The 25,925-nt window shown below is 41.0% G+C and overlaps 1 protein-coding gene across 1 annotated transcript in view; it reads left to right on the forward strand.

Annotated features, from left to right (window-relative positions):
- Positions 1-2,282: 2,282 nt before the first annotated feature.
- Positions 2,283-25,925, forward strand: part of DGKK (diacylglycerol kinase kappa) — a gene marked incomplete at both ends in the record, with an annotated part of 151,189 nt that continues 127,546 nt past the window's right edge. Inside the window, one exon of the mRNA XM_080652379.1 lies at positions 2,283-2,861. Within this exon, the coding sequence (XP_080508505.1) occupies positions 2,283-2,861 (579 nt within the window). The remainder of the gene's footprint in view (positions 2,862-25,925) is intronic.

Raw genomic sequence — 25,925 nt, forward strand, 5'->3', positions numbered from 1 at the left:
CATCATAAATTTTGGACTCTGTGATTAAGCATAGATTTATAGACAAGTGTACCAATGAACATATATGAAGCAATAGCTCCAAGTCGTCCCCTGCTGGTGTCCTGCTTGAACACACCATATCTATGCCAAAACCCCACCCCATCATTCTAACCCAAGAGGCCATCCTATTCAGTGACTTCTCTGCCTTCAGCCCTTCTGACAATATGCTGTCAGGTTTTAGTGAAAACAAGATTTAAATGTGAGATATTGGCCCCTTCTAAAGACAAAGATTTTACCAAAGTCTGAAAGTGTGAGAAGTGAATTACCAGTGTAGGCTTACTGGCTGGTCATATCTGGCATCTGTATGTTTCAGTCCTGAATTCTTAGGGTTAAAAGCAGGTTGGCTGCTTGAGTGTAGGATAGGAGAGAAGAGAAAAAGCCCAAGGAGGGTAAAAAGGATGAGCTCTTTGTGTGGATTTACTGAAGGGAGGCCTGTCATCAGTGAGGGAACTTGATAGGGCTCACCTCCCCAGGGCTTCCCCTACTCCAAAGGTTAGGGATGGTCCCCACAGTAGCTTAGTAGCTACCAAGCAATGTAACCTTTCTGCAAAAAGGGTGGGCTTAAGCTGTATTGCTGCAGTGAATATCTGGAAAATACAGATCTCATCAGAGATTCTGGTCTTGGGAGGAGGCGAGATGAGACTGTCTTCTCTGGTATTATTTACTGCTGGGATGTAGTGTAGGGAACAGAAAAATGCTGCAGATTTTAGAAAATTCTGGGTGGGTCAGTGTCAGTAGGAAAAAGAAGAGGAATTAGTGGAGGATATAGTCTGGGAGGAGAGGGTGAGAGGAGGGGCTGCAGAAGGAGGGTTGCTATCCACAACTGCAGCATTATGTGTCAGAGATAAATTCACTTGTCATCTTTCAAATTAGGTTTATAGGTACTCCTCCCCCCAACTCCCACACAGCAACGGTTTAATGGGTGGTCTTTTCAGTTTTTAATTGCAATTTTGCAGTATATTGGTGCCTAAAGTCTAGGTCTGACTGAGGTGATGCTTTGTATGTGTGTGTCCATAAAAATAGAGAGAGCTTCTGAAGTCTCCCGATGTAGTGGGAAGGGTGCTGCGGCAGGGACCGCTGTTCTCTTCGCCAGATAATCTTCCGGTCCCTAATGTCAGAGTGCTTCCTAGGAATCAGGAGGTGAAAAAGATGTGGTGTTGCAGTGAATTTCCCCCAGTCCAAGATACGCACACAAGCAAACACACACATACACAGGAACAAGTTCAGTAAAAAGTCCTGCTGATGCCTGGGAAGTCCAGCTAAAAGCAAACGGCAGGATCCCATGGTTAAGGCGCGCCATACAGACACCCGGATCACTGCGGAGACCTGGACAGCCAGAGCGTGCAGTCCCGCAGCCACTTCCTGGGCACTCTTGCCTAGCTCTCAGAGCTATATCTGCAGGCTGTGGAAAATCAGTGCTCAAGCCCTCCCTCGTCACATACCTTTCCCACAGCACTTCAAACCCCGTACCCAAAGGCAAACCGCTCTGATCTGGCAAAGCTCAGAAATGCAAAAAATGAAGGTGGGGAGGCAAATTTTACTTCAATGGAAAGGATGAAAGGATTGAACACACACACACACACACACACACACACACACACACACACACAACCCTGTGCTAGTTAATTTTTCCCCCAGGGTTAGCAAAAAGAATTACTTGCCCACAGAGGTTTGGAGATGGGGGGTAAGAGGTTGGTCCGAGGCTAGGTTCACCTGCTGCTGAGGTGAGAGAGCAGACACAGGAAGGAAGCTGTTCTGAGCAGCAGCTCACAGCAGAGTGGATAAGGGGATGGCAAAGACCCTCAAGTTCGCTTCTGGCTTTTTTTTTTTTTTTTTTTTTTTGCATTCAAGTCACTAAAGGGTTAAGCGCGGCTGGGCTCCAACTCCCCCTCTCTGTTCCCCCTCCCCTATTGTCTCCCCCCTCCCCTCCCATTCGTCGCTAGGAGGTCATCAAGCCTCTGTCCAGTCGGCTTTCGCAAGCCCCTCTGATTCCCGCCCATCTGGCCCGTGGCTGCTTACGAAGAGGTGTGCGCACACCGAGGGGCGTGTTCCAGCTCTGCGAGACGCTGAGAGCCCCGGGTTAGAACTCAGAGCTCAGAGCAGAGCCAGCCATGGAGTGGGGCGGGGTAAAGTTTGGCACCCTGCAAGGGGTTGTCGAACTAGAGGGGGCGGGGCGCCCAAGGGTACTTTAGCCCTCCAAGCTCAGGGGCACAGGCTGACCAGACCTGAGGCGGTGTGAAGCCATGGACCGCGGGGCAGCCGCGGCCCGGGGCACTGCCCCGACTCAGGATGGAGAGCAGCCCTCGGAATCTTCAGAACCGCCGCCACCGTGGCCGCCGCCACCAACGCTGCTGCGGCCGGCTCTTCCACCGCTGCACGCGCCTTCGCCAGAGCCGGCACCACAGTTCTGTCCAGAGCTTGCTCCAGAACCCTGTCCGGAGACGACCCCAGAACCAACCACAGAACCAGACCCAGAACCAGATACAGAACCGGCGCCCGAGCCGACTCCAGAACCAGCTACAGAACTAGACACACAGCCAATCTCAGAACCAGCCCCAGAACCGGCCCCAAAGCCGGTCCCAGAACCAGCCACAGAACCGGCCCCAGAGCCGATCCCAGAACCAGCCACAGAACCGGCCCCAGAGCCGGCCCCAGAACCAGCCACAGAACCAGCCACAGAGTCCTGCCCTGAGCCGGCTCCAGAGTCCTGTCCGGAGCCGAGTCCAGCACCTCATCTACTGCAGTGTCCAGTGATCACTCCAAAGACGGGTCTAAAGACCTCGGCATCGCCCCGAACGCCAGTGCCCTTGTCTAATATAAAGGTAAGAAAAAGACCCCCTGAGGCAGGTGAGGCCAATGGCTTTCGGGCTCTCAGGACTCTGGGTACCCTTAGCATCCCATTTGGCTGCCAACAACCAGAAAAGATGCTCAGAAAGATGCGGGGATGGCAGAGTGGGAAGGGGTTGGGAAGCGGGAAGCAACATGTGGAAGCGAAAGTGAGCTATTTGGGGCTAGAAACGGGGTGACAGCATGGGGTGGTAATCGGGACAGTTTTTTTTCCCAAGGGGAGAAGTGACAGTGTGGCGAGCACCTATATCTTGAAAAAGAGACGGAAGATGCTCCCAGGGAGCGCAAGAGACCTAAAGAGGTGTTTGGAGCTGGCCCGGGATACACAGGATGGGATTGAGTGGGGACAGTGGAACACACCTCTTAGCGGTGGTCACTGCCGCAGAGGCCCAAGCTGCGGAGCCACAGCTGTCCACTTGACACCCTCCCTATCACTGGGGAAGGGGCCCTCAGCTGGGGCATCCAGGGAGGTGCCCTGTGCTTCCGTCTGCTGCTGGACGCTGGTACTCCGGGTGGGGATGAGGGGATGGGCGGTGCCCACGCACACTGCAGGGGAAGGGAAGGGTTCGCCTGGGAGGAGGGGGAGAGCCTGCGTATGTCGAAGCCACCGTTCATCTGTCTGCAGAATTTCCCGGCAGGTAGGTGCAAACACACTGATATAGTAATGGGTCCCTTCACAAGCAAGGTGACTGGCATCCTGCACCAGGACCACTTCAAATGGTACAGGAGCCCCGGTTTAGCGGCGTGAAAATAAGAGTTGCTATTTGAGAGCATGTAAATGGGAATCCTCATCTCTTCCACTCTTTAGAGATGCCTTCATAAATGATTCACTCAGCCGGGAAGAATGGAGAGTCCTCGTCACTGGCCCAGGGGGGGAGGGGAGGGGGGATGAAGAAGGTTATCAATGTTTGCCTTGGACCCCAGAAATGAGTGCCTGCTCTTCAGCCGGAGTCTGTCTGTCTTTCTTGCTTTCTCTGTACTTCCCCTACTCTTCCCCTAAACTTCGCTCCACCAGACTGTGAAAATCATGGTAATGCATACATACACCTTCATTTAGCTTCCCCTGCAGGAAAAACAAAACACAGAAACAAACAAATAACATACCACACCAACAATGCCCATTCTTCCTGCTGCGTAGCAGGGTGGAGGGACAAGGCTCTGGAATTCTTCTGCTGTGGACCACACACTTGTAGAATGTAGGGGGAGGGGGCACAGGTTGGCATCGTGAAAAATAGAAATGAAAGCAGCCTTAGTTGCTTCCTGAGTTGTGAGCGGGGAGGATTGACTTTGCAAAATAATTGCAATATTAAACGACTAAAAAAAGAGAAAACCTAAAGGGAAAAGTTTCAAAGGGGGAAAAATACAGATGTTTAAAAATAAAACAGGATTGTGGGAGACTAAGACAATTTTAAAAATCTAACAACCCTGCTCTCACCAGGAGGTGGGTCTCTCCCCTTCTTACAGTGGCCCTTCCCTGCAGTGATCTCCAGAAGGGAAAGGGCAGGGTAGCTAGACCTGGGAGGACACTCTAACCAGGTGCTTGCTCTTGTCTTTTTAAAAAGAATTTTCAAAAAGCTGTTGAGAGGGAGATCAGTAGTGTCCACCTGGCCTGTGGCCTTCTTAAGTGACATTTTGGGAATGTGGCTGAGAAACTACCACCTGGGGTCTTAATTACCAGGCTGACCAGCAAACGTGTGGTCTCTTTGGCCTCTAGAAGTCTGACTGGAGGCTAGAACTCTGGGATGAGCCCTGTGGCAGTGGGAAAGCATCTCTCACCAGCTTGACTGGAAAATGTCTGTTGCCAGACAGATAAAGAGAATCAAGGTAAAGGTAATCAGGTTAGCTTCCTCTACATAGTACCCATTAAGGTGATTAGCTCAGAGGCACTTGCTTCCCTGGCAGAGGACCCTGACCCCCCGAGAGTTTGGCTTTGCCCTTGATAGAGCTGGTCATTCATTCAGTCACTTATCTTGCAAAATAAGGTTAAGAATCTTGCCCTAGCCAGTTTGGCTCAGTGTATAGAGCGTCAGCCTGAAGACTCAGGGGTTCTGGGTTCAATTCCAGTCAAGGGCACATGCCTGGGTTGTGGGCTTGGTCCCCAGCAGGGGGTGTGCAGGAGGCAGCCGATCAATGATTCCCTCTCATCATTGATGTTTCTATCTCTATCCCTCTCCCTTCCTCTCTGAAATCAATAAAAATATATTTTAAAAAAAAAAAGAATCTTGACTATCCACTAAGGGGGCCATGTAGATGAACTCATCAGTGACTAAAGGATTTTGAAAGATGCCAATTATTTCTGCCTGAACCCTTCTCCAACACTCTAGTTGTTGCTATGCAATTGCTTGCTATAGATGGGACCATCTCTTCAGTGATAGGACCATTGTCTGCTGTATCCTCCTCAGGCAAATAACACCCCACAACCAGCTGACTTGGATCTTAACATTCAAAGTAAACAGGTTTCCATCTTACCTGGGGTGGCATTGTACTCAGACACTGCCTCCTTGAGGCAAACTTGGGGTGGAAATAAACACACAGGCCACACACGTGTGTGTGTGTGTGTGTGTGTGTGTGTGCGTGTACACACACACACACACACACACACACACATTTCTGAATCAAAACAAAATACAGTTCTCATCTTACAATAAAATTCTACATGTCAAGTATAGTCAGGACCAGTAGCATCCAACTATCCTGGTAAGTCAAAGAATGAAATGAACAAAACCAAGTGTTTGAATGTGACTGCAGGTTTCTCCAAGATAATTTTGCTGACTGGTATTGCAGTAAAAAAAAAAAAAAATACACAGCATCTTCTAGAGTGTAGTCTGCTTTTGGGGTTTGAGAACATACTAATTGCAAATCTATGCCAAGAGTCAGGGTAGAAACTGATAAAAGGGGGTTCATGTTTTCTTTCTTTCAGAATAGCTACCAGGATAACAGTCGGTGAACTAAACCTGTCTATTTCCTTCCTTTCTAAAATATTTTGATTTTCAGGAAATGAGCCGTTGTCTCCCACCTGGTGGCAGTAAGTGTAAGTAAGGATGTGTGAATTGGTTCTTTAACAATGCTATAACTCTCTAGGGGGGGAGTGGGACTTACAAGACATGGACCATGTTTGTTTTTCTCCATTCAACTATAGTTGAAGACAGTTTATATTTTAATTCATTGGATTTTGATCAGCTAGGAAATTATAATCACATCATACAGGTGATTGATGAAAATCTGAGAATACATTTTTTGTGGCATATATTTCTGGGGTGGGGAGGGTATCTGTGTGCCACTCCTAATGATTACACAGCAATTACCATTATACCCCAAAACATAACAGAACTGTTTCCTGGTATTTTCTGCACACATTTTCTTGCAAAATAGCAAGCATTTGTTTATATGATATCTGGTAATTTTTATCTGAATACATTATCTTGCCTATTTCTGAGCTTCCCAAAAGTAGATATTGTGTCTCCCTCCCACCACCTAGTACAATTCAACCCTCCATATTTTTGCTTAATAAACACTTGCTGAAGCTTGAAACCTATCAAATCCATATCCAGGAATGATGCAGAGATGGTTGCTGTGAATGAATAAAAATGCATTCTCAATGATTTCAGAGTAAGAAGTAAATGCTTTCTTAAATAGCCTGGAATTTATACACCTCGAGGGAATACAGTCAATCTTTCCATTTTCAGAATGGATGTTACAACCATAATTAAGAAGAAAAGTACTAACAATTTCAGAAAATGTTTTGGAAATTGTCCTTATCCTCTGCAGTCCCGACAGCAGCAGACCAAAGATGATCTTGTTTGCTTCGGGAGTAATAAATTTTTATCCTAAATGAACAGAATACCTGCAGTGATTGTAGATTTGAATGTTCAACCTGTTGAAGGTCAAGATGAAATTGCCTTCATTCCTCTTAGGTTCCTTTCCCCTTCCTCACTAGGTTTTGATCATACCATCTGACTTATTTGGTATATTCTGGAGCTCCTGAACATTTGTAGCAGGATGTTCTAGAAAAGGTAATGAGATATTTGGTCAGTGGTCTTTCTTTCCTGGGAGTACAATTCTTAGTGCTTATGAATAGGGCTTCTGCAGATCTGTAGCCCAAAAAGAAAAGCTGAGCCATTGCCCCAACTGCTTACAAGGAGAAGGGAAAATCCATAGAGGCCAGGAAACCATTCAGGGGCATTATAATAAGGATTATATAATTCCTTCTGCTAGTATGGCAATTTACAGTTTGCTTTCTTCTGCATTATTAACTCTTATATTCCCCTGAAGAAGGCAGCAGGGTGGAAGAGGGCAAAAAAAAATTTGACACCTAAATAACAATTTGTCATGTATGGGTTTTTAAAAATATTTAATATATGGCTTTCTGTGACACATAAAAATCTTCATTTGTCTAAAGACAATCTTTAAGCTGACATTCTATCAGTCTTGCTTTTTTCCAAAGCAATGACTGCTGTTCCCTGTCTGATGCTCCCAGAGGGGACCATCATAGAACAGGAGCCTGAGAAGGAAGGAGACGCTGCACAAGACCCTGAACATATTACTTCCCCCAAAAGACCTTTATTTTGGAAAGAAAATAAATAGAAATTCTGTTAGGGATAGGGTGTCTAACCTTTCCAAAGCCTGCTGACTGTAATTTCCTCAGTGGAAAAAAATGAATTAATTATTAAAAAAAGAAAGCATCCATTCCTAAAGAGAGATGCCCCCACCCTCAGCAAAACAAATAAACCTTATTCTCAAAATAGAAAAACAAATTTATGAATTAAAAAATGAGAGAAAGGAACAGTGACCCCAGATAATAGAACTCTTTCCTCCCCTGGATTATTTTAAGAAAAAAAGAAAGAAAGAATTTCTAAAGGGAGTGGGTCCTCACCAAAGCCCATGAAAGTTATATCCTTCAGAGAAAAATTAAAAATGAAAAGAAAGATAAATCATCTCAAGGTAAATAGTATTTCTAACCTTAAAAAAATCATGAAACTTACAAACTTTATTTGTGTCTCACAGCCCATGTCCAATCCCTCACAAAAATTATGGAGGCAAATATAAATCTTCGGGGGGGGGGAGCGGGAAAACCAATCTGACCAAAGCTCCCTAATGTTATTTTTTTCAATTATATGAAATTTCCAGGATAGGCAAATCCTTAGAGACAGAAAGTAGATTAGTGGTTGCCAGGGGCTGGGACAGGGAGTTGGGGAGGGGGAAAGGGGGAGGAAGTGGGGGTGATAGCTAAAAGATACAAGGCTTCATTTGGGGTGATTAAAATGTCCTGAGATTAGATAGTTGTGATGGTTGCACAACCTTGTGAATATACTAAAAACCACTGATGTGTACCCCTTTAAATAGTGAATTTTATGGTGTGTGAGTTATATCACAATTTTAAAAATAGGTAAAAGGAAGAGATAATTTCTCCACCTTCAAGATAATGAACCTACTACCTTCCCACAAATAAATGAACAAATGAATAAATAAGAGGGAATTTTTTTTAAAGGAACTAAAAGGGAGAGAAATCCTCTTAGGATTAGGGCCTCCATTCTCAACAAAGGAAATAACCTTCACTCACACACACACCTCTTATTTTTTCTTTTGAGAAGAACAAACAAACAAAACAGGAAATATTTTTTTATTGTTGACAATATTACAGATGTCCCCCATCCCCCACCCCCCTTTGCCCCCCTCCACCAGGAAGATTCTTTCAAAATTATCAGTCAATGAAATTTACTAAACCCTCCACCCTAGATGTACACAAATGTTTTAATTTAACAAAAAGACATATGAAAGGACGGGCTTCCTGATCTTAAATCTCCTGAATTTTTAATTTACAGAAAAGAGGAAAAATAGAAATAAATCACCCCCCAAGGGGAGATGCCCCTTTCTCACCAAAGCACATTAACCTTATTATTAAAATATACTTTTCTTAAGATGTCAAAGGGAATGAATAATAAAAAGGCATGTATAGAAGCGGATATTATCAATGAAATAAAAACAAAATCCTCTTAAAGAGGAGAAATGCTCCAGCCTCACAAAGACCCAAGGACCTTTTTTGTGTGTCAAAATGCAACAAAAACAAATGCAATTTTAAAAAAATAAATAAATAATAAAAGGAAATCCTTCTAATGGGAGCTAACCCAAATTCATCCAAACCCAAAAGCTTTAGCCAAAACCGGTTTGGCTCAGTGGATAGAGCGTCAGCCTGCGGACTGAAAGGTCCCAGGTTCGATTCCGGTCAAGGGCATGTACCTTGGTTGCCGGCACATCCCCAGTAGGGGGTGTGCAGGAGGCAGGGAGGCAGCTGATCGATGTTTCTCTCTCATCGATGTTTCTAACTCTCTATCCCTCTCCCTTCCTCTCTGTAAAAAATCAATAAAATATATTTAAAAAAAAAAGCTTTATTCTTAATACAGGAAATTTTAAAATCGGAAGGATACATAGAAAAGGTAGGGAAACAAAACCAAGAAAGTCTTAAGGAAAGATGTCCGTCCCTTTTCTCTCAAAACAAGTGAATACATTTTTATTTGGGAGTGAGCAAAGGAAGAAAATGAATGGGCTGTTTTAAAAGAGAAACCTCCTGTTTAGGGAATAAGATTCCACCCAAGTCCCTGAACATTTTTCTCCAAACGAAAAGAAACAGGGAGCCCAGCTGGTGTGGCTCAGTGGTTGAGTGTCCACCCATGAACCAAGAGATCCCCACCCAGTTGGATTCCTGGTCAGGGCACATGCTCAGGTTGTGGGCTCGATTCCAGTAGGGGGCAGGCAGGAGGCAGCTGATCAATGATGATCTCTCATCATTGATGTTTCTATCCCTCTCTTCCTCTTCCTTCCTCTCTCTCTAAAAAAAATCAATAATAAAAAAATATTTTAAAAAAAGAAAGAGGAAGAGAGGGGGAAAGAGAGGGAAGGAAAGGGAGGGAGAAAAAAAGTAAAATAGGGAATAATTTGTAAAAGACTAAAAGGGAGAAATTCTCAAGGAAGGTGCAGGCAATGTCTTATAGAAGATAATGTATATTATTCCTGATGATCAACCCACTCCACCCCTGCCCCCCAAAAGAAGAAAAAAATCACAACGTCCCCTTCTAAAGCTTCTCCAAGGGAAGATACTCCTGATCTAATTTATTCCAAATAAATTATTCTTTTTTAGAAAAGAAAAAAAATCCTCCTAAGGAGGGCTCCCTAACCTCATTAAAGCCAATGGCCCTTATAGCTTCACCACAAAACTTAGTTTTTAAAAATGCAAATTATCTAAACCTAAAAGGTGCTTCCTCAATCTCACCAAAAAGCAAGGAATCTTTTTATCCAGCGATTTTTTAAAGAAAAATTGTCCCATCATAAGAAGAGATACCATCAACTTCACTAAACTTCACTAAAATCAACAGACCTTATTCTTCTCCACACCCAAAAGGAAAAAAGTAATTTTAAGAGGAAAGAAGAGAAATCCTAATGGAAGGCAAGTTGGCCATAATCTCACTAACACCGCTGAACTTTATTCCCCTAAAGAGATTTTTAAAGAAAGAGAAAAAAGAGAGAGGAAATCTTTGTCTTTTAAGAAAAAGTGCCCTCCACCCACCCACTTGAAAGACTAGAGAGTATTATACAAAGAAAAGGTAACATTATTCTAGAATGGTGCCAGTGAACCTTAAATTCAGCACCTGAGGCTGAATGGTAGTAAAACTTTAATCCCAGCCTGGCTTTCTTCTGCCCCCCAGACCATTTCTGGTTACCTTCCCATCAGTCAGTCTGTGCATTCAGGAAAGGCAAATCCTGTCCATGGAAAACAAAACTATGATGGCTAACCTTCTAGGGAAAAATTATTTCTCTTTTCCAAACCAAACAGAAATGATTTGGGGATTAGCTGCATTGCTGTTCTCCTCTAATACTATAGAAGCTCAAGAGTTGAGGATAAACTCTAAAGTAATGACACTCTTACTATTAACTTCCAAATCAGATGCACACCCCTACCTAGCAGAGAAGGACCCTTAGCCAGTTCAATAATGTTTTACAGTGGTTGTCTAATCATGTGCTCACTGTTCTGTAGAGTGATAAAGGGCTCAATTTTTACAAGTATATAAAATTTGAAAGTCTTATTTATAAGCAACGAATACAATGAAATGTTTTTCAATTTTAAAACTTCATTTACTTATTTAAAAATTAAACTGAGTGCCCACTATATGTCTTATGTGTTTAGCACTGAAGATTCCACACTGGGCACAATCACATAGATGAGTCTTCCTTTAAGCAACTCTGGAAAATGAGATACCAAAACAGATATCCATGGAGTGATTATTTGTTTTACCAGATGCTTTACTAGAGTCTCTCAGCATACATCTTCTTTTACAAAAATTTAATGTAATAAAGTAAAGGAATAAATGATGATTTCAGATAATGTGGAAAAATCAAAACTTTTTAAAAGTAAGTAAAATTTTATAGCACTCCACCTCTCAAGATATAATTGCTGTAAATATTTTTTAATTTTTTATTTTTGATTGATTAAGGTATTATATATGTGTCTTTATCCCCCATTGTCCCTCCCACCCCACTCCTGTTCATGCTGGCACCCTCCTGGTGTCTCTGTCCATTGGTTATGCTTGTATGCATGCATACAAGTCCTTTGGTTGATATATTTTTATTTATTTTTTATTTAATTTCTCTGAATATGTCTATGTATGCTCATAGTCCAAAATAGGAACATGTTAGGGAATGTGCAATTGTATCTCAGGCTTCCCCCTACCCCAGTCACTTCCCTAACTTAAATCAGAATGTGTGTATTGTTCTACATTGTTTTTACAAAAGACTTGTTAAATTTAGCTTTATGTTAATCTAATCAGATGCCTGAATAATATGAATGATTAACATAGTTGAAACATAACTGTTCAGGGATTGCTTTGCAGTATAAAGCAATGAGAGTATACATTTTATGTAGACACAATAGTTGTGTCTACACAAACAAATACCCCATATACAAATGGCAGTTTGAGCCCACATTTACTAACTGCGCTTTTTTGGACATCCAGATTTCATTTGTCTAGCTAGCTTTTGTGACTTGGGTTTGAAGAAGGTGACCTGGAACAAAATCCACCTTCTTTCTACTGTTAAATTCACAAGAAGAAAAATCTAAGTTTCTGAGACTTTATTGGATCCTTTTTATTTATTGAATGAATTTAACACGTGACACTGTGTAAGTTCAAGGTGTACAGCATGGTACCTTGATATATTATAATATTATTGCTGATATAGTTATATTTATCACATAACATAAGTATAGTATAATATTATTATCTATATTCATTATACTGTGCATTAGATCTCTATGGCTTATTTACTACTCATTACAAGTTTGTACCCTTAAACACCATCACTCTTATCCCCTCCCCCACCCCTGGTAACCACCATTTTACTCTATTTTTTACAGGTTTAACTTTTTTTTTTAGATTTCACATATACATAATATCATATAGTATTTGTCTTTCTCTGCCTGACATTTTGATTAATATAATGTGCTAAGGTTCTACTAGGTCACTTTTAACCATATGCAAAAATGTACCGTTGGCTTTATCTCTTTAATACAAAGTTCATGCTCATCTGGGTACCTACTAACTAGAAAAAATACGTATGTGTGAGGACATTATCAAAAATTGTAAGGATACAGAATATTCAATTCATCCAGCTTTCATTAACCAAATGTGGTAGAAAATTGAGAGCTAATAAACTATACAATCCAACCAAGGTTGAATCAGTAACTTAAAAGGCAAGTGTAATGTGGTATTGGATAGATCAGAATCTTCATCGTTGTTGGATTTCATCTTTCAAAGCATTGCAGGTGTTAGTTGTTTAAGCCTTTGCTTTAAAGAACCTGTAGAAGAGAAATTGGCTTCTGAGGACAGGATTCCCACCCCATTTTCTCCCTGATAGCACAGGGTGAGGCACCTGATACTGTGGGATTCTGAGAGATAAGGGTGATACTCCCACCAAGAGCTTTACACAGAGTTCTGAAACAAGAGGCAATGGCCATGGGGGCTGAGGAAGCACATTAGGAAACTTACTGTTTCTACCTGTTCTCTTCTGCGAGTTTGCATCTTGAGGCAGGCAATGAAAGGTATCTGCTTCCATTTAAAGTGAAATTGTTAATCTCCTTCACTGTGAGTAAAGGCACTTAAAATCAGGAAAGTTTTCATGAACCCCGGGTTCTGTCAATTGAGTCCTCACTGCTTGAAGCTGGCTCCAACATCACAGCACTATCCTCTGAACCAGCACTATCCTCTGAACCCCAACTCTAACCTCTAACAGTAGTCTTAGTCCCATTTTAGAATTACCTTGATTGTTCAATTTCCCTTAATAAGTGTCATTACATTTATTATGTACCTTTAACATTATTTCGTGATTTGTTTACACCACTGTACATGTACCTTGCAGTATAAAAGGAACATTGTGATGTCACTTTATGAAACAGCTAGGCATAAATATAGCAAAGAGAAAAATAAATGAGGCTACAGAACAAGATTATTGATTTCAGAAAATGAACTAGTTAGTGCCCTTCTCACTAACTTCAATTAATGTTTACTGTGACCATTTCCCTCCTGCCATACTTGAGTAAAAAGATAAGTTTTTTTTCTTACTCAGAATTTTGGTAAGAGACTGTTAAGACTAATTAAAATGATAATTTTGGCATTTTCATGGTCTCCTTTGTTTTAATTTACTCATCTTGTTGACAAGATCTCCAGGACATTTTGGGGGTGGGGCTTCACTGGTTTTACATAAAAATCAAAGCACATAATTTTAGTGGCTCTTTTCATGGCTTTCCTAATACATATATTGCTTTTCATTAGTGAATCTTCCTTCTAGAAATTCCTGGCAATATCTTACTTTGCCTTTCCATCATCCCTCATCAGCACTAAACTTTTTAAAGAGTTCCTTGACCTCTCTTCTAGTGGTGGAAAACAAAGCTAGACATTTATAGGCAGCTTCAAAGCTTGCTTTTATTTGAGGGGTGGAGTGTTTGTATCCAGTATTGTATGACATCACTGTAAAGTACACACAAACATATCTACTAAATAGTCCACTAAGTGTTCAATAATAAAGCAATTGGTTTTTTAAATTTTACAATATGATACATGTTTGGAGGATTGTTACATGAATATTTTAGAGTGTTTTCGTGATGTTAGGAAATTCTTGGGGTTTTTAACATGGTACAGGAATTCATTATTACTTTTCCAGTTTAGAATAATAGAATAAAGTTTCCCACTATTCAAAATTCACTATCCAAGAGGGATGGATTAGATTCAGCTATGAGGGACTGCCTGATAGCAAATTCACGTTGACATAAGAAATTTAGGAGGGGGGGAAACAAAGGAGTTGTTTGAGATAAATGGGAGGGATGTGTCCTCCTTAAACCTAGAGAAAACAGGAATTAAATTAAGCAGTGACAGTGAAAGATACCAGGTAGAAGCAAGGTTATGTTTGAATTGGGCAGGTGAGTCCAGAGCCTACAGACAGCAGTGAGGCCTTAGTATACAGAGTTAGGGGGGAAAGCCAGTTTGATAGAATTACAGAGTACAGACTGAAATATTGTGGAAAGTAAAGTAGGTGGGGAAAAGTCCTATTGAAACCTTGAAGGCAACTGACAAAATTGTGTATATCATCTGACTGAGGAGGTGCAAGCACATTGGAGGGCTATTAATTAGTAAAATAACATGGCTAAAGTGGAAGGTTGACTGATGGGGCATATAATTAAAAACTATCTAACTTTAAAAATTTTTTTTGTATGCTGGATTCCAAACTAAATTACGAAAACTAAAAATTGGAAAAATAATTACATCATCTAGTGTCCTTTTTTCTACTGTTTTGGGACTTTTTTGACCACATTCCACTTGAGTCTGGTCTGTTTTCTCTCTTTCTACATCAAAAGTAAAAAAAAAAACCATGATGGGAATCCAGTGAAACCTTTTCTCTTCAGTGTTGTACATCCATATAATGTCCTGAAAAGGGCCTTTGGGATTCAAGTAGTCCAGTATTTTTAAAACCTTTTTAGCAGAATCTTGGATCTTTTTCTCAATGAGAGCCCAATATTTAACATAAATACAAGAAGTATTTCATTAGTCCTCGTCTATGCTAAAATGGGCTTCTGATGTACCTTCCCAATTGTTTTTTAACCTAATAGGAAAGTAAGTTTGCACTCCCTGCAAGTTGGCTTTATCACTGGCTTCTTAGCAAGGATGCTGGTGATGTAGGAACACATTAAATAGTAGAGAGAAGTAAGTCTGAGTTTAAAATTTGGCCTAAAATATTCCCGAAAGTAGATCATGCTCTCCAGGAAACATGTCCATTCTTGAGATTTCCTCTCTCCCCCCACCTTAGGAATGTTACAACTATCTAATAAAGTGGTTTGTCATAACATGCACTGTCTTTGCTTGTAGGAACATTTTTATTATTGGGGATTGTGTTTCTGACCAAGGACAGCATACCAAGTAAACTGTAGAAATATCTAAAAATATGTGGTAAAACCCCATCTATAACTGTAAGCCTCTGTAATAATTTAAAACAGCAAAATTGTTCCAAGTCCTATAAAATGGGCATAAATGTACCATACACATTGATTTTGTAAGATTCCCCAGAGTACTATAAAGTGTACATACAGCGCATAAAAGAACCAATTTTATGTAAATTAAATGTATTGTTATTATTTATTTAGAATCTGTACTCTGTCTGCATCCAGAAAGGATATAAAGTATTCTACAAAATTAAATGCATATAAAACAGGACAATTAGGCATAAATAAAAACAGGACAAAAGCAATTCAAAGCAGTGGTGAATGGGACTTTAATATATACTAGTTATAATAAATCGTAATTACACATTCAATTAGCAGCACTTTTGTTTGCTGCCGTTGGTGGTTGAAGAATTTGGAGGAATGATCTGAAATGACTCAGGCCTCTATAAGTTGGTATATGAGAAAGTTTGAGCCTCATTTTTATGCAATACATCTTGTATTAAGCTGCAGCAGCCATAAAATGAAGAACTAAAGTTTGCCAGGATTGTGGCATAGGTGTTAATTAGCTGTCCTAGAAGGCTGCAGGCACAGGTTATTTTGGTGTGCTTTCATTTTTCTAATATTCTCATGTATGTTTCTGTGAGGCATATAAATATGGAACTTCCTCAAATAAAATATTATTGCAAATAAATTTTATTTTTCAAATAAATCCAAATGGTATCTTATAGCCCAGGAGTTCAATAGTTTGGACTCTCTAGATTGAAAGTTACTTCATGTTGATTCCAATCATAATTCCACTTACATAGCTGTGCAATATACAGTAAATTGCTAAATCTTTCTGTGGTTTTGCCTTTGTGTCCCTTAAATGAAGCCAATAATATGCCACTGACCCAGCTCAGCTCATCAGTCTCCTTCTGTGAGTCTTAACTGGTTTCCCATCTGGGCTAGGTGCCCTTCCTCTGGGCTACCATAGTACCCTATACAAACCTCTGCTTCTTTTTTTTAACCTTGCTTGTTTGATATTTTTGAGATTAAGAGGCACTTTTGCATAAATTATCTTTTCTTTTTTTTTCTCTATTTTATTTTTTTCTATCACCATTTATCCCCCATATACCCTCTTCCAACTCCCCCCATCCCTCCCTCCACAATCACCACACTGTTGTCCATGTCCATAAATTCATACTCCTTTTTAAATTTTTTGCTCAATCCCTCCATCACCCCAACCCCCCACCCAGAGCTATTTGCCTGCTCTCTATGAGTCTGTCTCTATTTTGCTTGTTAGTCTGGTTTGTTCATTAAATTCCACATATGAGTGAAATCATATGGTACTTGTCTTTTTCTAACTGGCTTATTTCACTTATCATATTCCTCAAGGTCCATTCATGCTATTGAAAAGGGTAAATTTTTTCCCTTTTTATGGCCAAGTAGTATTCCATTATGTAAATGTAACATAGCTGTTTTATTCACTCATCTACTGATGGACACTTGGGCTGCTTCTGGATCTTGGCTATTGTAAATAACACTGAAATGAACATGGGGGTGCATATATCCTTTCAAATGAGTGTTTCTGGTTTCTTCAGATAAATTCCCAGAAGTGGAATTGCTAGGTCATAAGGCAGTTCCATTTTTAGTTTTTTGAGATAATTCCATACTGCTTTCCACAGTGGCTGCACCAATCTGTATTCCCACCAACAGTGCACAAGGGTTTCCTTTCTCCACATCCTCTCCAACACTTGTTGTTTGTTGATTTGTTGATGATAGTGATTCTGACAGGTGTGAGATGATAGCTCACTGTGGTTTTAATTTGCATTTCTCTGATGATTAGTGACAGTGAGCATCTTTTCATATGGCTATTGGCCATCTGTATGTCCTCTTTGGAGAAGTATCTATTCATGTCCTTTGCTCATTTTAAAAATTGGATGGTTTGGGGGTTTTTATGGTGTTGAGCTTTATAAGTTCTTAATAAATGTTGGATATTAACTCCTTATCAGATGTATCGGCAAATACGTTCTCCCATTCAGTGGATTGTCTTTTCATCTTGTTGATGGTTTCCTTTGCTATACAAAAACTTTTTAGTTTGATGTAGTTCCATTTTTTTATTTTTTCCTTTGTTTCCCTTGCCCGAGGAGATATATCAGAAAAAAATATTCCTATAAGAAATATCTGAGATTTTACTGCCTATATTTTCTTCTAGGATTTTTAAGGTTTTGAGTCTAACATTTAAGTCTTTAATCCACTTTGAGTTTATTCTTGTGTGTGGTATAAGAAAGTGCTCAAGTTTCATTTGTTTGCGCATGTCTGTCCAATTTTCCCAACACGATTTATTGAATAGATTATCTTTATCTCATTGTATATTCTTGCCTTCTCTGTCAAATATTAATTTATTATAAAGGTGTGGGTTTATTTCTGAGCACTCTATTCTGTTCCATTGATCTAAATATCTGTTTTTATGCCATACCATGCTGTTTTGATTACTATGGCCTTGTAGTATGATTTCCCAACTTTGTTTCTCAAGACCACTATTACTATTCAGTCTTTTGTGGATCCATAGAAATTTTTTGAATATTTGTTCTAGTTCTGTGAAAAATGACATTGGTATTTTGATAGGAATTGTGTTGCATCTATAGATTGCTTTGGATGGTATGGACATTTTAATGATGTTAATTCTTTCTATCCATGAACATGGTATATGCTTCCACTTATTTGTATCTTCTTTGGTTTCTTTCTTCTGTGTCTTATAATTTTCAGAGTACAGGTCTTTTACATCCTTGGTTAAATTTATTCCTAAGTTATATATATACTAGAGGCACGGTGCACAAAATTCGTGCATGGGGAAGGGGGGTGGCCCTCAGCCCAGCCTGCACTCTCTCCAATCTGGGACATCCCTCTCACAATCCAGGACTGCTGGCTCCCAACTGCTTGCCTGCCTGCCTTCCTGATTGCCCCTAACCACTCCCCTGCCAGCCTGATCACCCCCTAACCACTCCCCTGCCAGCCTGTTTGCCCCTAACTGCCCTCCCCTGCAGGCCTGGTCACCCCTAACTTCCCTCCCCTGCAGGCCTGGTCACCCCTAACTCCCCTCCCCTGCAGACCTGGTCACCCTAACTGCCCTCCCCTGCAGGCCTGGGTCCCTCCCCAACTGCCCTCCCCTGCAGGCCTGGTCACCCCTAACTGTCATCCCCTGCAGCCCTGGTCTCCCCCAACTGCTCTCCCCTGCAGGCCTGGGTCCCTCCCAAGTGCCTTTCCCTGCAGGCCTGGTCGCCCCCAACTTCCCTCCACTGCCGGCTTGGTCACCCCTAACTGCCCTCCCCTGCTGGCCTGATCACCCACAACTGCCCTCCCTTGCAGGCCTGGTCCCTCCCAATGGCCCTCCCCTGCTGGCCATCTTGTGGTGGCTATCTTGTGTCCACATGGGGGCAGGATCTTTGACCACATGGGGGCAGCCATCTTGTGTGTTGGAGTGATGGTCAATCGGCATATTACTCTTTTATTAGATAGAATAAAGGCCTGGTGCACGGGTGGGGGCCAGCTGGTTTGCCCTGAAGGGTGTCCCGGATCAGGGTGGGGGTTCACTTGGGGTGTGGGGCAGCCTGGGTGAGGGGCCTGTGGTGGTTTGCAGGCCGGCCACGGCCCCTGGCAACCCAAGCGGAGGCCCTGGTATCAGGGGTTTATTTATCTTCTACAATTGAAACTTTGTAGCCTGGAGTGGAGCCAAGCCTTCTGCTTGCTCTGTGGCAGCAACCATTTCTATTGGGATTCATGTATCTTCTATAATTGAAACTTTGTAGCCTTAAGCAGAGGCCTGGGCAGGCCAGGGCTGCAGAAGCTTGGCTTCCTCCATGGCCGCTGGTAACCCTAGCCTCCTGCTCTTTCCAGCTCCCTGGCTGCCGCCATTTCTGTTTGGGTTTATGTATCTTCTATCATTAAAACTTTGTAGCCTTGAGTGGAGGCCTAGTCCGGCAAGGGCAGGCGGAAAGCTTGGCTTCCTCCATTGTCGGGGAAACCCAAGTCTCCCTCTTGCTCTCTGTGGCCGTAGCCATCTTGGTTGGGTTTATTTGCATATTTGCTCCTGATTGGCTGGGTGGCGTGGCTGGTGGGTGTGGCTTGTGGGTGTAGCGGAGTGATGGTTAATTTGCATATTACTCTTTATTAGATGGGCTGTATATAGCGGAGTGACGGTTAATTTGCATATCACTCTTTTATTAGATAGGATCTAATAAAAGGAGGGAAGTTGGGGGCGACCAGACCTGCAGGGAAAGGCAGTTGGGAGGGACCCAGGCCTGCAGGGGAGAGCTGTTGGGGGACACCAGGGCTGCAGGGGAGGGCAGTTAGGGGTGACCAGGCCTGCAGGGGAGGGTAGTTAGGGGCAAACAGGCTGGCAGGGGAGTGGTTAGGGGGTGATCAGGCTGGCAGGCAGAAGCAGTTAGGGGCAATCAGGAAGGCAGACAGGCGAGCAGTTGGGAGCCAGCAGTCCTGGATCCCAGATTGTAGAGGGTGCAGGCTGGGCTGAGGGACACCCCCCTCCCCCATGCACGAATTTCGTGCACCAGGCCTCTAATTTTTATGGTTTCCCATCTTACATTCAAGTCCTTATATATATATATATATATATATATATATATATATATATATATATATATATATATATAATTTAAAGTTTTACAAATAGTAGTACATAGGTCTCCTTTCCCCCCCCCCATTGACCTTCCCCCAGCCTCCCCTACCCCCCAGCACATGCCCTCACCCCACTCTCACCCCCAGTGTCTTAGGTCCATTGGTTATGTTTATATGCATGCATACAAGTCCTTCGGTTGATCTCTTACCACCACCTCCCCCCCCCCCCCGCAACCTTCCCATTGTAATTTGACAGTCTGTTCAATGCTTCTCTGCCTCTGTAGCTATCTTTTTGTTCATCAGGTTATAATGTTCTTTATTACCCACAAATGAGTGAGATCATGTGGTATTTTCCTATCACTGTCTGGCTTAGAATAATGTTCTCCAGTTCCATCCATGCTGCTGCAAATAGTAAGAATTCCTTCTTTTTTTACAACAGCATAGTATTCCATTGTGTACATGTACCATAGTTTTCTAATCCACTCATCTGCTGATGGGCACTTAGGCTGTTTTCAAATATTAGCTATTGTAAATTGTGCTGCTATGAACATAGGGGTGCATATATCCTTTCTGACTGCTGTTTCTGTTTTCTTAGCATATATTCCAAGAAGTGGTATTACTGGGTCAAATGGCAGTTCCATTTCTAAATTTTTGAGGAAATGCCATACTGTTTTCCACAATGCCATACTGCACCAGTCTCTATTCCTACCAACAATGAATGAGGGTTCCTTTTTCTCCGCATCCTCTCCAGCACTGGGCCTTTGTTGATTTGTTAATGATAGCCACTCTGACAGGAATGAGGTGGTACCTCATTGTTGTTTTGATTTGCATCTTTCGGATGATTAGTGACTTTGAGCATGTTTTCATGTGTCTCTTGGCCTTCCTTATGTCTTCTTTCAAAAAGTATCTATTTAAGTCCCTTGCCCATTTTTTGATTGGGTTGTTTATCTTCTTTTTGTTAAGTTGTATGACTTCCCTGTAAATGTTGGAGATTAAACCCTTATGGGAGATAACCTTGGCAAATATGTTCTCCCATGCAGTGGGCTTTCTTGTTGTTTTGTTGATGGTTTCTTTTGCTGTGCAGAAGCTTTTTATTTTGATGTAGTCCCATTCTCCTTAGTCTCTCTTGCCCTAGCATCTATGTCTGTAAAGATATTGCTACAACATATGTCTGCAATTTTGCTGCCTATGGAGTCTTGTAGGATTTTTATGGTTTCCCATCTTACATTCAAGTCCTTTAGCCATTTTGAGTTTGTTTTTGTGTATGATGTAAGTTGGTGGTCTAGTTTCATTTTTTGCATGTATCGGACCAAATTTCCCAGCACCATTTATTAAAGAGACTGTCTTGACTCCATTGTATGTTCATGCCTCCTTTGTCAAATATTGAGTATAGTGGTTTGGGTCAATTTCTGGGTTCTCTATTCTGCTCCATTGGTCTATATGTCTGTTCTGGTGCCAGTACCAGGCAGTTTTGAGAACCATGGCTTGGTAATATAGCTTGATGTCTGGTACTGTGATCCCTCTTTGTTCTTCTTTCTAGGGATAGCTGTGGCTATTCGGGGTCTTTTTTTATTCCAGATGAATTTTTGTAGAGTTTGTTCTAGATCCTTGAAATATACCATTGGTATTTTAGTAGGTATTGCACTGAATCTATAGATTGCTTTAGGTATTATGGACATTTTAATGATGTTTATTCTACCAATCCCTGAACATGGTATGTTCTTCCATTTGTTTATGTCTTCCTCTGTCTCTTTTACCAATATCCTAAAGTTTTCTGAGTACAAGTCTTTTATGTCCTTAGTTAAGGTTATTCCTAGGTATCCTAATTTTTTGATGCAATGGTAAATGGGATTTTTTTTCATTTCTCTTTCTGTGAGTTTATTATTGGTATATAAGAAAGCCATAGATTTCTGGGTGTTAATTTTATATCCTGCTACATTGCCAAATTCATTTATTAGGTCTAGTAGTTTTTTGATGGAGTCTTTGGGGCTTTCTACATATAGTATCATGTCATCTGCGAATAAGGACAGTTTTACTTGTTCTTTCCCAATTTGGTTGCCTTTTATTTCTTCTTCTTGTCTGATCATTATGGTTAGCACTTCCAGCACTATATTGAACAGGAGTGGTGAAAGTGGGCATCCTTGTCTTGTTCCTGTTCTTAGGGGACATGGTTTTAGCTTTTGCCCATTGAGTAGGATGTTGGCTGTAGGTTTGTCATATAGGGCTTTTATTATGTTGAGGTATGATCCTTCTATTCCCACTTTGCTGAGTTTTTATCAAGAAAGGGTGTTGGATTTTGTCAGATGCTTTCTCTGCATCAATTTATATGATTATGTGATTTTTGTCTCTTAGTTTGTTTATGTGATGTATCACGTTTATTGATTTCTGGATATTGTACCATCCTTGCATCCCCAGAATAAATCCCACTTGGTCATGGTGTATGATCTTTCTAATGTATTGGTGAATCCGATTTGCTAGAATTTTGTTGAGGATTTTAGCATCTATGTTCATCAAGAATATTGGCCTGTAGTTCTCTTTTTTTGTGGTGACTTTATCTGGTTTTGGGATTAGGGTAATGCTGGCTTCATAGAAAGAGCTTGGAAGTGTGCCTTCCTCTTGAATTTTTTGGAATAGTCTAAGGAGAATAGGTTTTAGTTCTTCTTTGAATGCTTGATAGAACTCCCCTGTAAAGCCATCCAGACCAGGGCTTTTGTTTGCTGGAAGATTTTTGATTGCTGCTTCAATTTCTTTGGTACTTACCAGCCTATTCAGGTTTTTTTATTCTTCTTGGTTGAGTTTTGGGAGCTTGTATTATTCTAAGAACATGTCCATTTCATCTAGGTTGTCCATTTTGTTGGAATAGAGTTGTTCATAGTATTTTTTCATAATCCTTTGTATTTCTGTGGGATTGGTTCTTATTCACCTCTTTCATTTCTGATTTTATTTATTTGGGTCCTCTCTCTTTGCTTCTTGGTGAGCCTGGCTAGAGGTTCATCAATCTTGTTTATCCTTTCAAAGAACCAGCTCTTGGTTTTGTTGATCTTTTGTATTGTTGTGTTTTTTTTGTTTGTTTGTTTTTGTTTTTTGGTGTGTGTGTGTGTGTGTGTGTGTGTGTGTGTGTGTGTGTGTTTGGTCTCTATGCCATTTATCTCCACTCTGATCTTTATTATTTCCTTCCTTCTGCTTACACTGGGATTTTCTTGTTGCTCTCTTTCTAACTCTTTGAGTTGTAGGGTTAGGTAATTTATTACCATTGTTTCTTGTTTTTTGAGGTAGGCCTGTGGAGCTATGAACTTCCCTCTCAAGACTGCTTTCACTGTATCCCACGGATTTTGGATTGTTGTGTTTTCATTGTCGTTTGTTGCCATGATGTTTTTTATTTCTTCTTTGATCTTTCTGGTAAGCCAGTCATTGTTTAATAGCATGCTATTTAGCCTGCAGATGTTTGATTTTTTTATTGTTTTTATTGTAGTTGATTTCTGATTTTATGCCATTGTGATCTGAGAAGATGCTTGATATGATTTCTATCTTCTTGAATTTGAAGAGACTTTGTCTGTGTCCCAACATATGGTCTATCTTTGAAAATATCCCATGTGCACTTGAGAAGAATGTATATTCTGTGGCTTTGGGGTGTAATGTTCTGAAGATGTCAATTAATTCCATCTGGTCTAGTGAGTCATTTAGGATTGATGTTTCTTTGCTGATTTTTTGTTTAGAGGATTTGTCCAATGGTAATAGTGGGGTATTAAAGTCCCCTACTATGATTGTGTTGCTGTCAATCTCTCCCTTGATATCCTCCAGGAGTTTTTTTTTTATGTATTTGGGTGCTCCTGTATTGGGTGTGTATATGTTTACCAGAGTTATATCTTCTTGTTGGATTGCTCCCTTTAGTATTATGAAGTGGCCTTTCTTATCTCTTTTCATGTCCTTCACTTTGAGATCTAATTTGTCAGATATAAGTATTGCTACCCCAGCTTTTTTTTTTTTCATTTCCATTCGCCTGAAATACCTTTTTCCATTACTTCACCATCAGTCTGTGTGAGTCCTTTTTTCTGAGGTGGTTTTCCTGTAGACAGCAGATTCATGGGTCATGTTTTCTTATCCACTTAGCTACCCTATGTCTTTTGATTGGGGCATTTAATTCAATTACATTTTAAGTTATTATTGATAGTTACTTGTTTGTTGCCATTTTTATTCTTTATGCCTTCATTCCTTCTTTGCTTCCTATTTCTTCTTTTTACAGCAGACGCTTTAGCATTTCTTTTTTAAAAAATATATTTTATTGATTTTTTACAGAGAGGAAGGGAGAGGGATAGAGAGTCAGAAACATTGATGAGAGAGAAACATCAATCAGCTGCCTCTTGCACACCCCCTACTGGGGATGTGCCCATAACCAAGGTACATGCCCTTGACCGGAATTGAATGTGGGACCCTTCAGTACACAGGCTGACGTTCTATCCACTGAGCCAAACCGGTTAGGGCCCTTTAGCATTTCTTGCATTGCAGGTTTGGTGGTGATAAACTCCCTTAGTCCTTTTTTGTCTGTGAAGCTCCTGAGTTCACCCTCAATTTTGATTGATAACCCTGTTGGGTACAGTATTCTTGGATTCAGACCCTTCATTTGCATGACTTTGTATATTTCAATCCATTCCCTTCTGGCCTGATGTGTTTCTGTTGAGAAGTCAGTCACTAGTCTGATGGGGAATCCTTTGTAGGTAACTTTCTGTCTCTCTCTGGCAGCCTTTAAGAGTCTTACTTTGTTGGTGGCGTTTGCCAATTTAATTATAATGTGCCTTAGCATTGGTCTTTTTGGATTCATTTTGTTTGGGACTCTGTGAGCTTCTTGGACTTGTCTGAGTATTTTCTTCCCTATATCAGGGAAGTTTTCTGTCATTATTTCTTCAAACAGGTTTTCTATCCCTTGCTCAGTTTCCTCTCCTTCTGGAACCCCTATTATGCAGATGTTGTTTCGTTTCATGTTGTCACAAAGTTCCCTTAGGCTCTCCTCCTGCTTTTTAATTTTTTTTTTTTAGAAGCTGCTCTGCTTGGGTATTTTTTCCTACCTTGTCTTCTACACTGAGTGGCCAGATTATTATGCTCTCTGAAAGCATAATAATCTGGCCACTCAGTATATATTAGAGGCCCAGTGCATGAATTCATGCATGGGTGAGGTCCAGCCAGCCTGGCCAGGGGGAGGGGGCATGGGCGGTTGGCTGGCCTGCCTGCTGCTTGAACTCCTGGCTGAGGGGACAATTTGCATATTAGCCTTTTATTATATAGGATATACACTGAGTGGCCAGTTTATTATGCATTCAGAGATCATAATAATCTAACCACTCAGTGTAGTTCACTGATGTGGTCCTCCACTTCTTCTATTCTACTTTTGATGCTTTCTATTGAGTTCTTTATTGCAGTGATGTTATTTTTCATTTCTTCTTGTTTCTTCTTCATTGCCTCTTGGTTCTTACACATATTGTTGAATTTGTCCTCCAGCCTTTTCAGCGACCTTATGACTATTTCTCTGAATTATTTCTCTGACATATTGCTTGCCTCCATTTTGTTTACTTCCTTTTCTGGTTCTGCCTCTTTTTCTTTCATGTGTGGGCTGTTTCTTTGTCTCCCCGTGATCTCTCCTCTCGGGTGTCTGGTTATGTAGCTCTCTCTCTCCTGTGTTGACCTAAAGGCACAAAATACAACACAACAAGGCACAACACACAAGGCACTGAACACAAATGTATTCATGATACTAATATCCCCAAATAAAGGTGATCACCAGAGAAAAGAGAATTAGGGCATAAAAAAAAAAAACACAGGAGTGCAAAAATGATATTGAGAAAAGGAAAATAGTAAGAGAGAAAAGAAAGAGAATAAAAAAGAAGGGGGAAAAACTATTTATATGGGGAGAAAACTCCAATAGAACAACAACTAATCAAAAAAATGCAAACAA

Source organism: Plecotus auritus (genome assembly GCF_963455305.1).
Source record: "Plecotus auritus genome assembly, chromosome: X".
Classification (NCBI taxonomy): Eukaryota; Metazoa; Chordata; class Mammalia; order Chiroptera; family Vespertilionidae; genus Plecotus; species Plecotus auritus.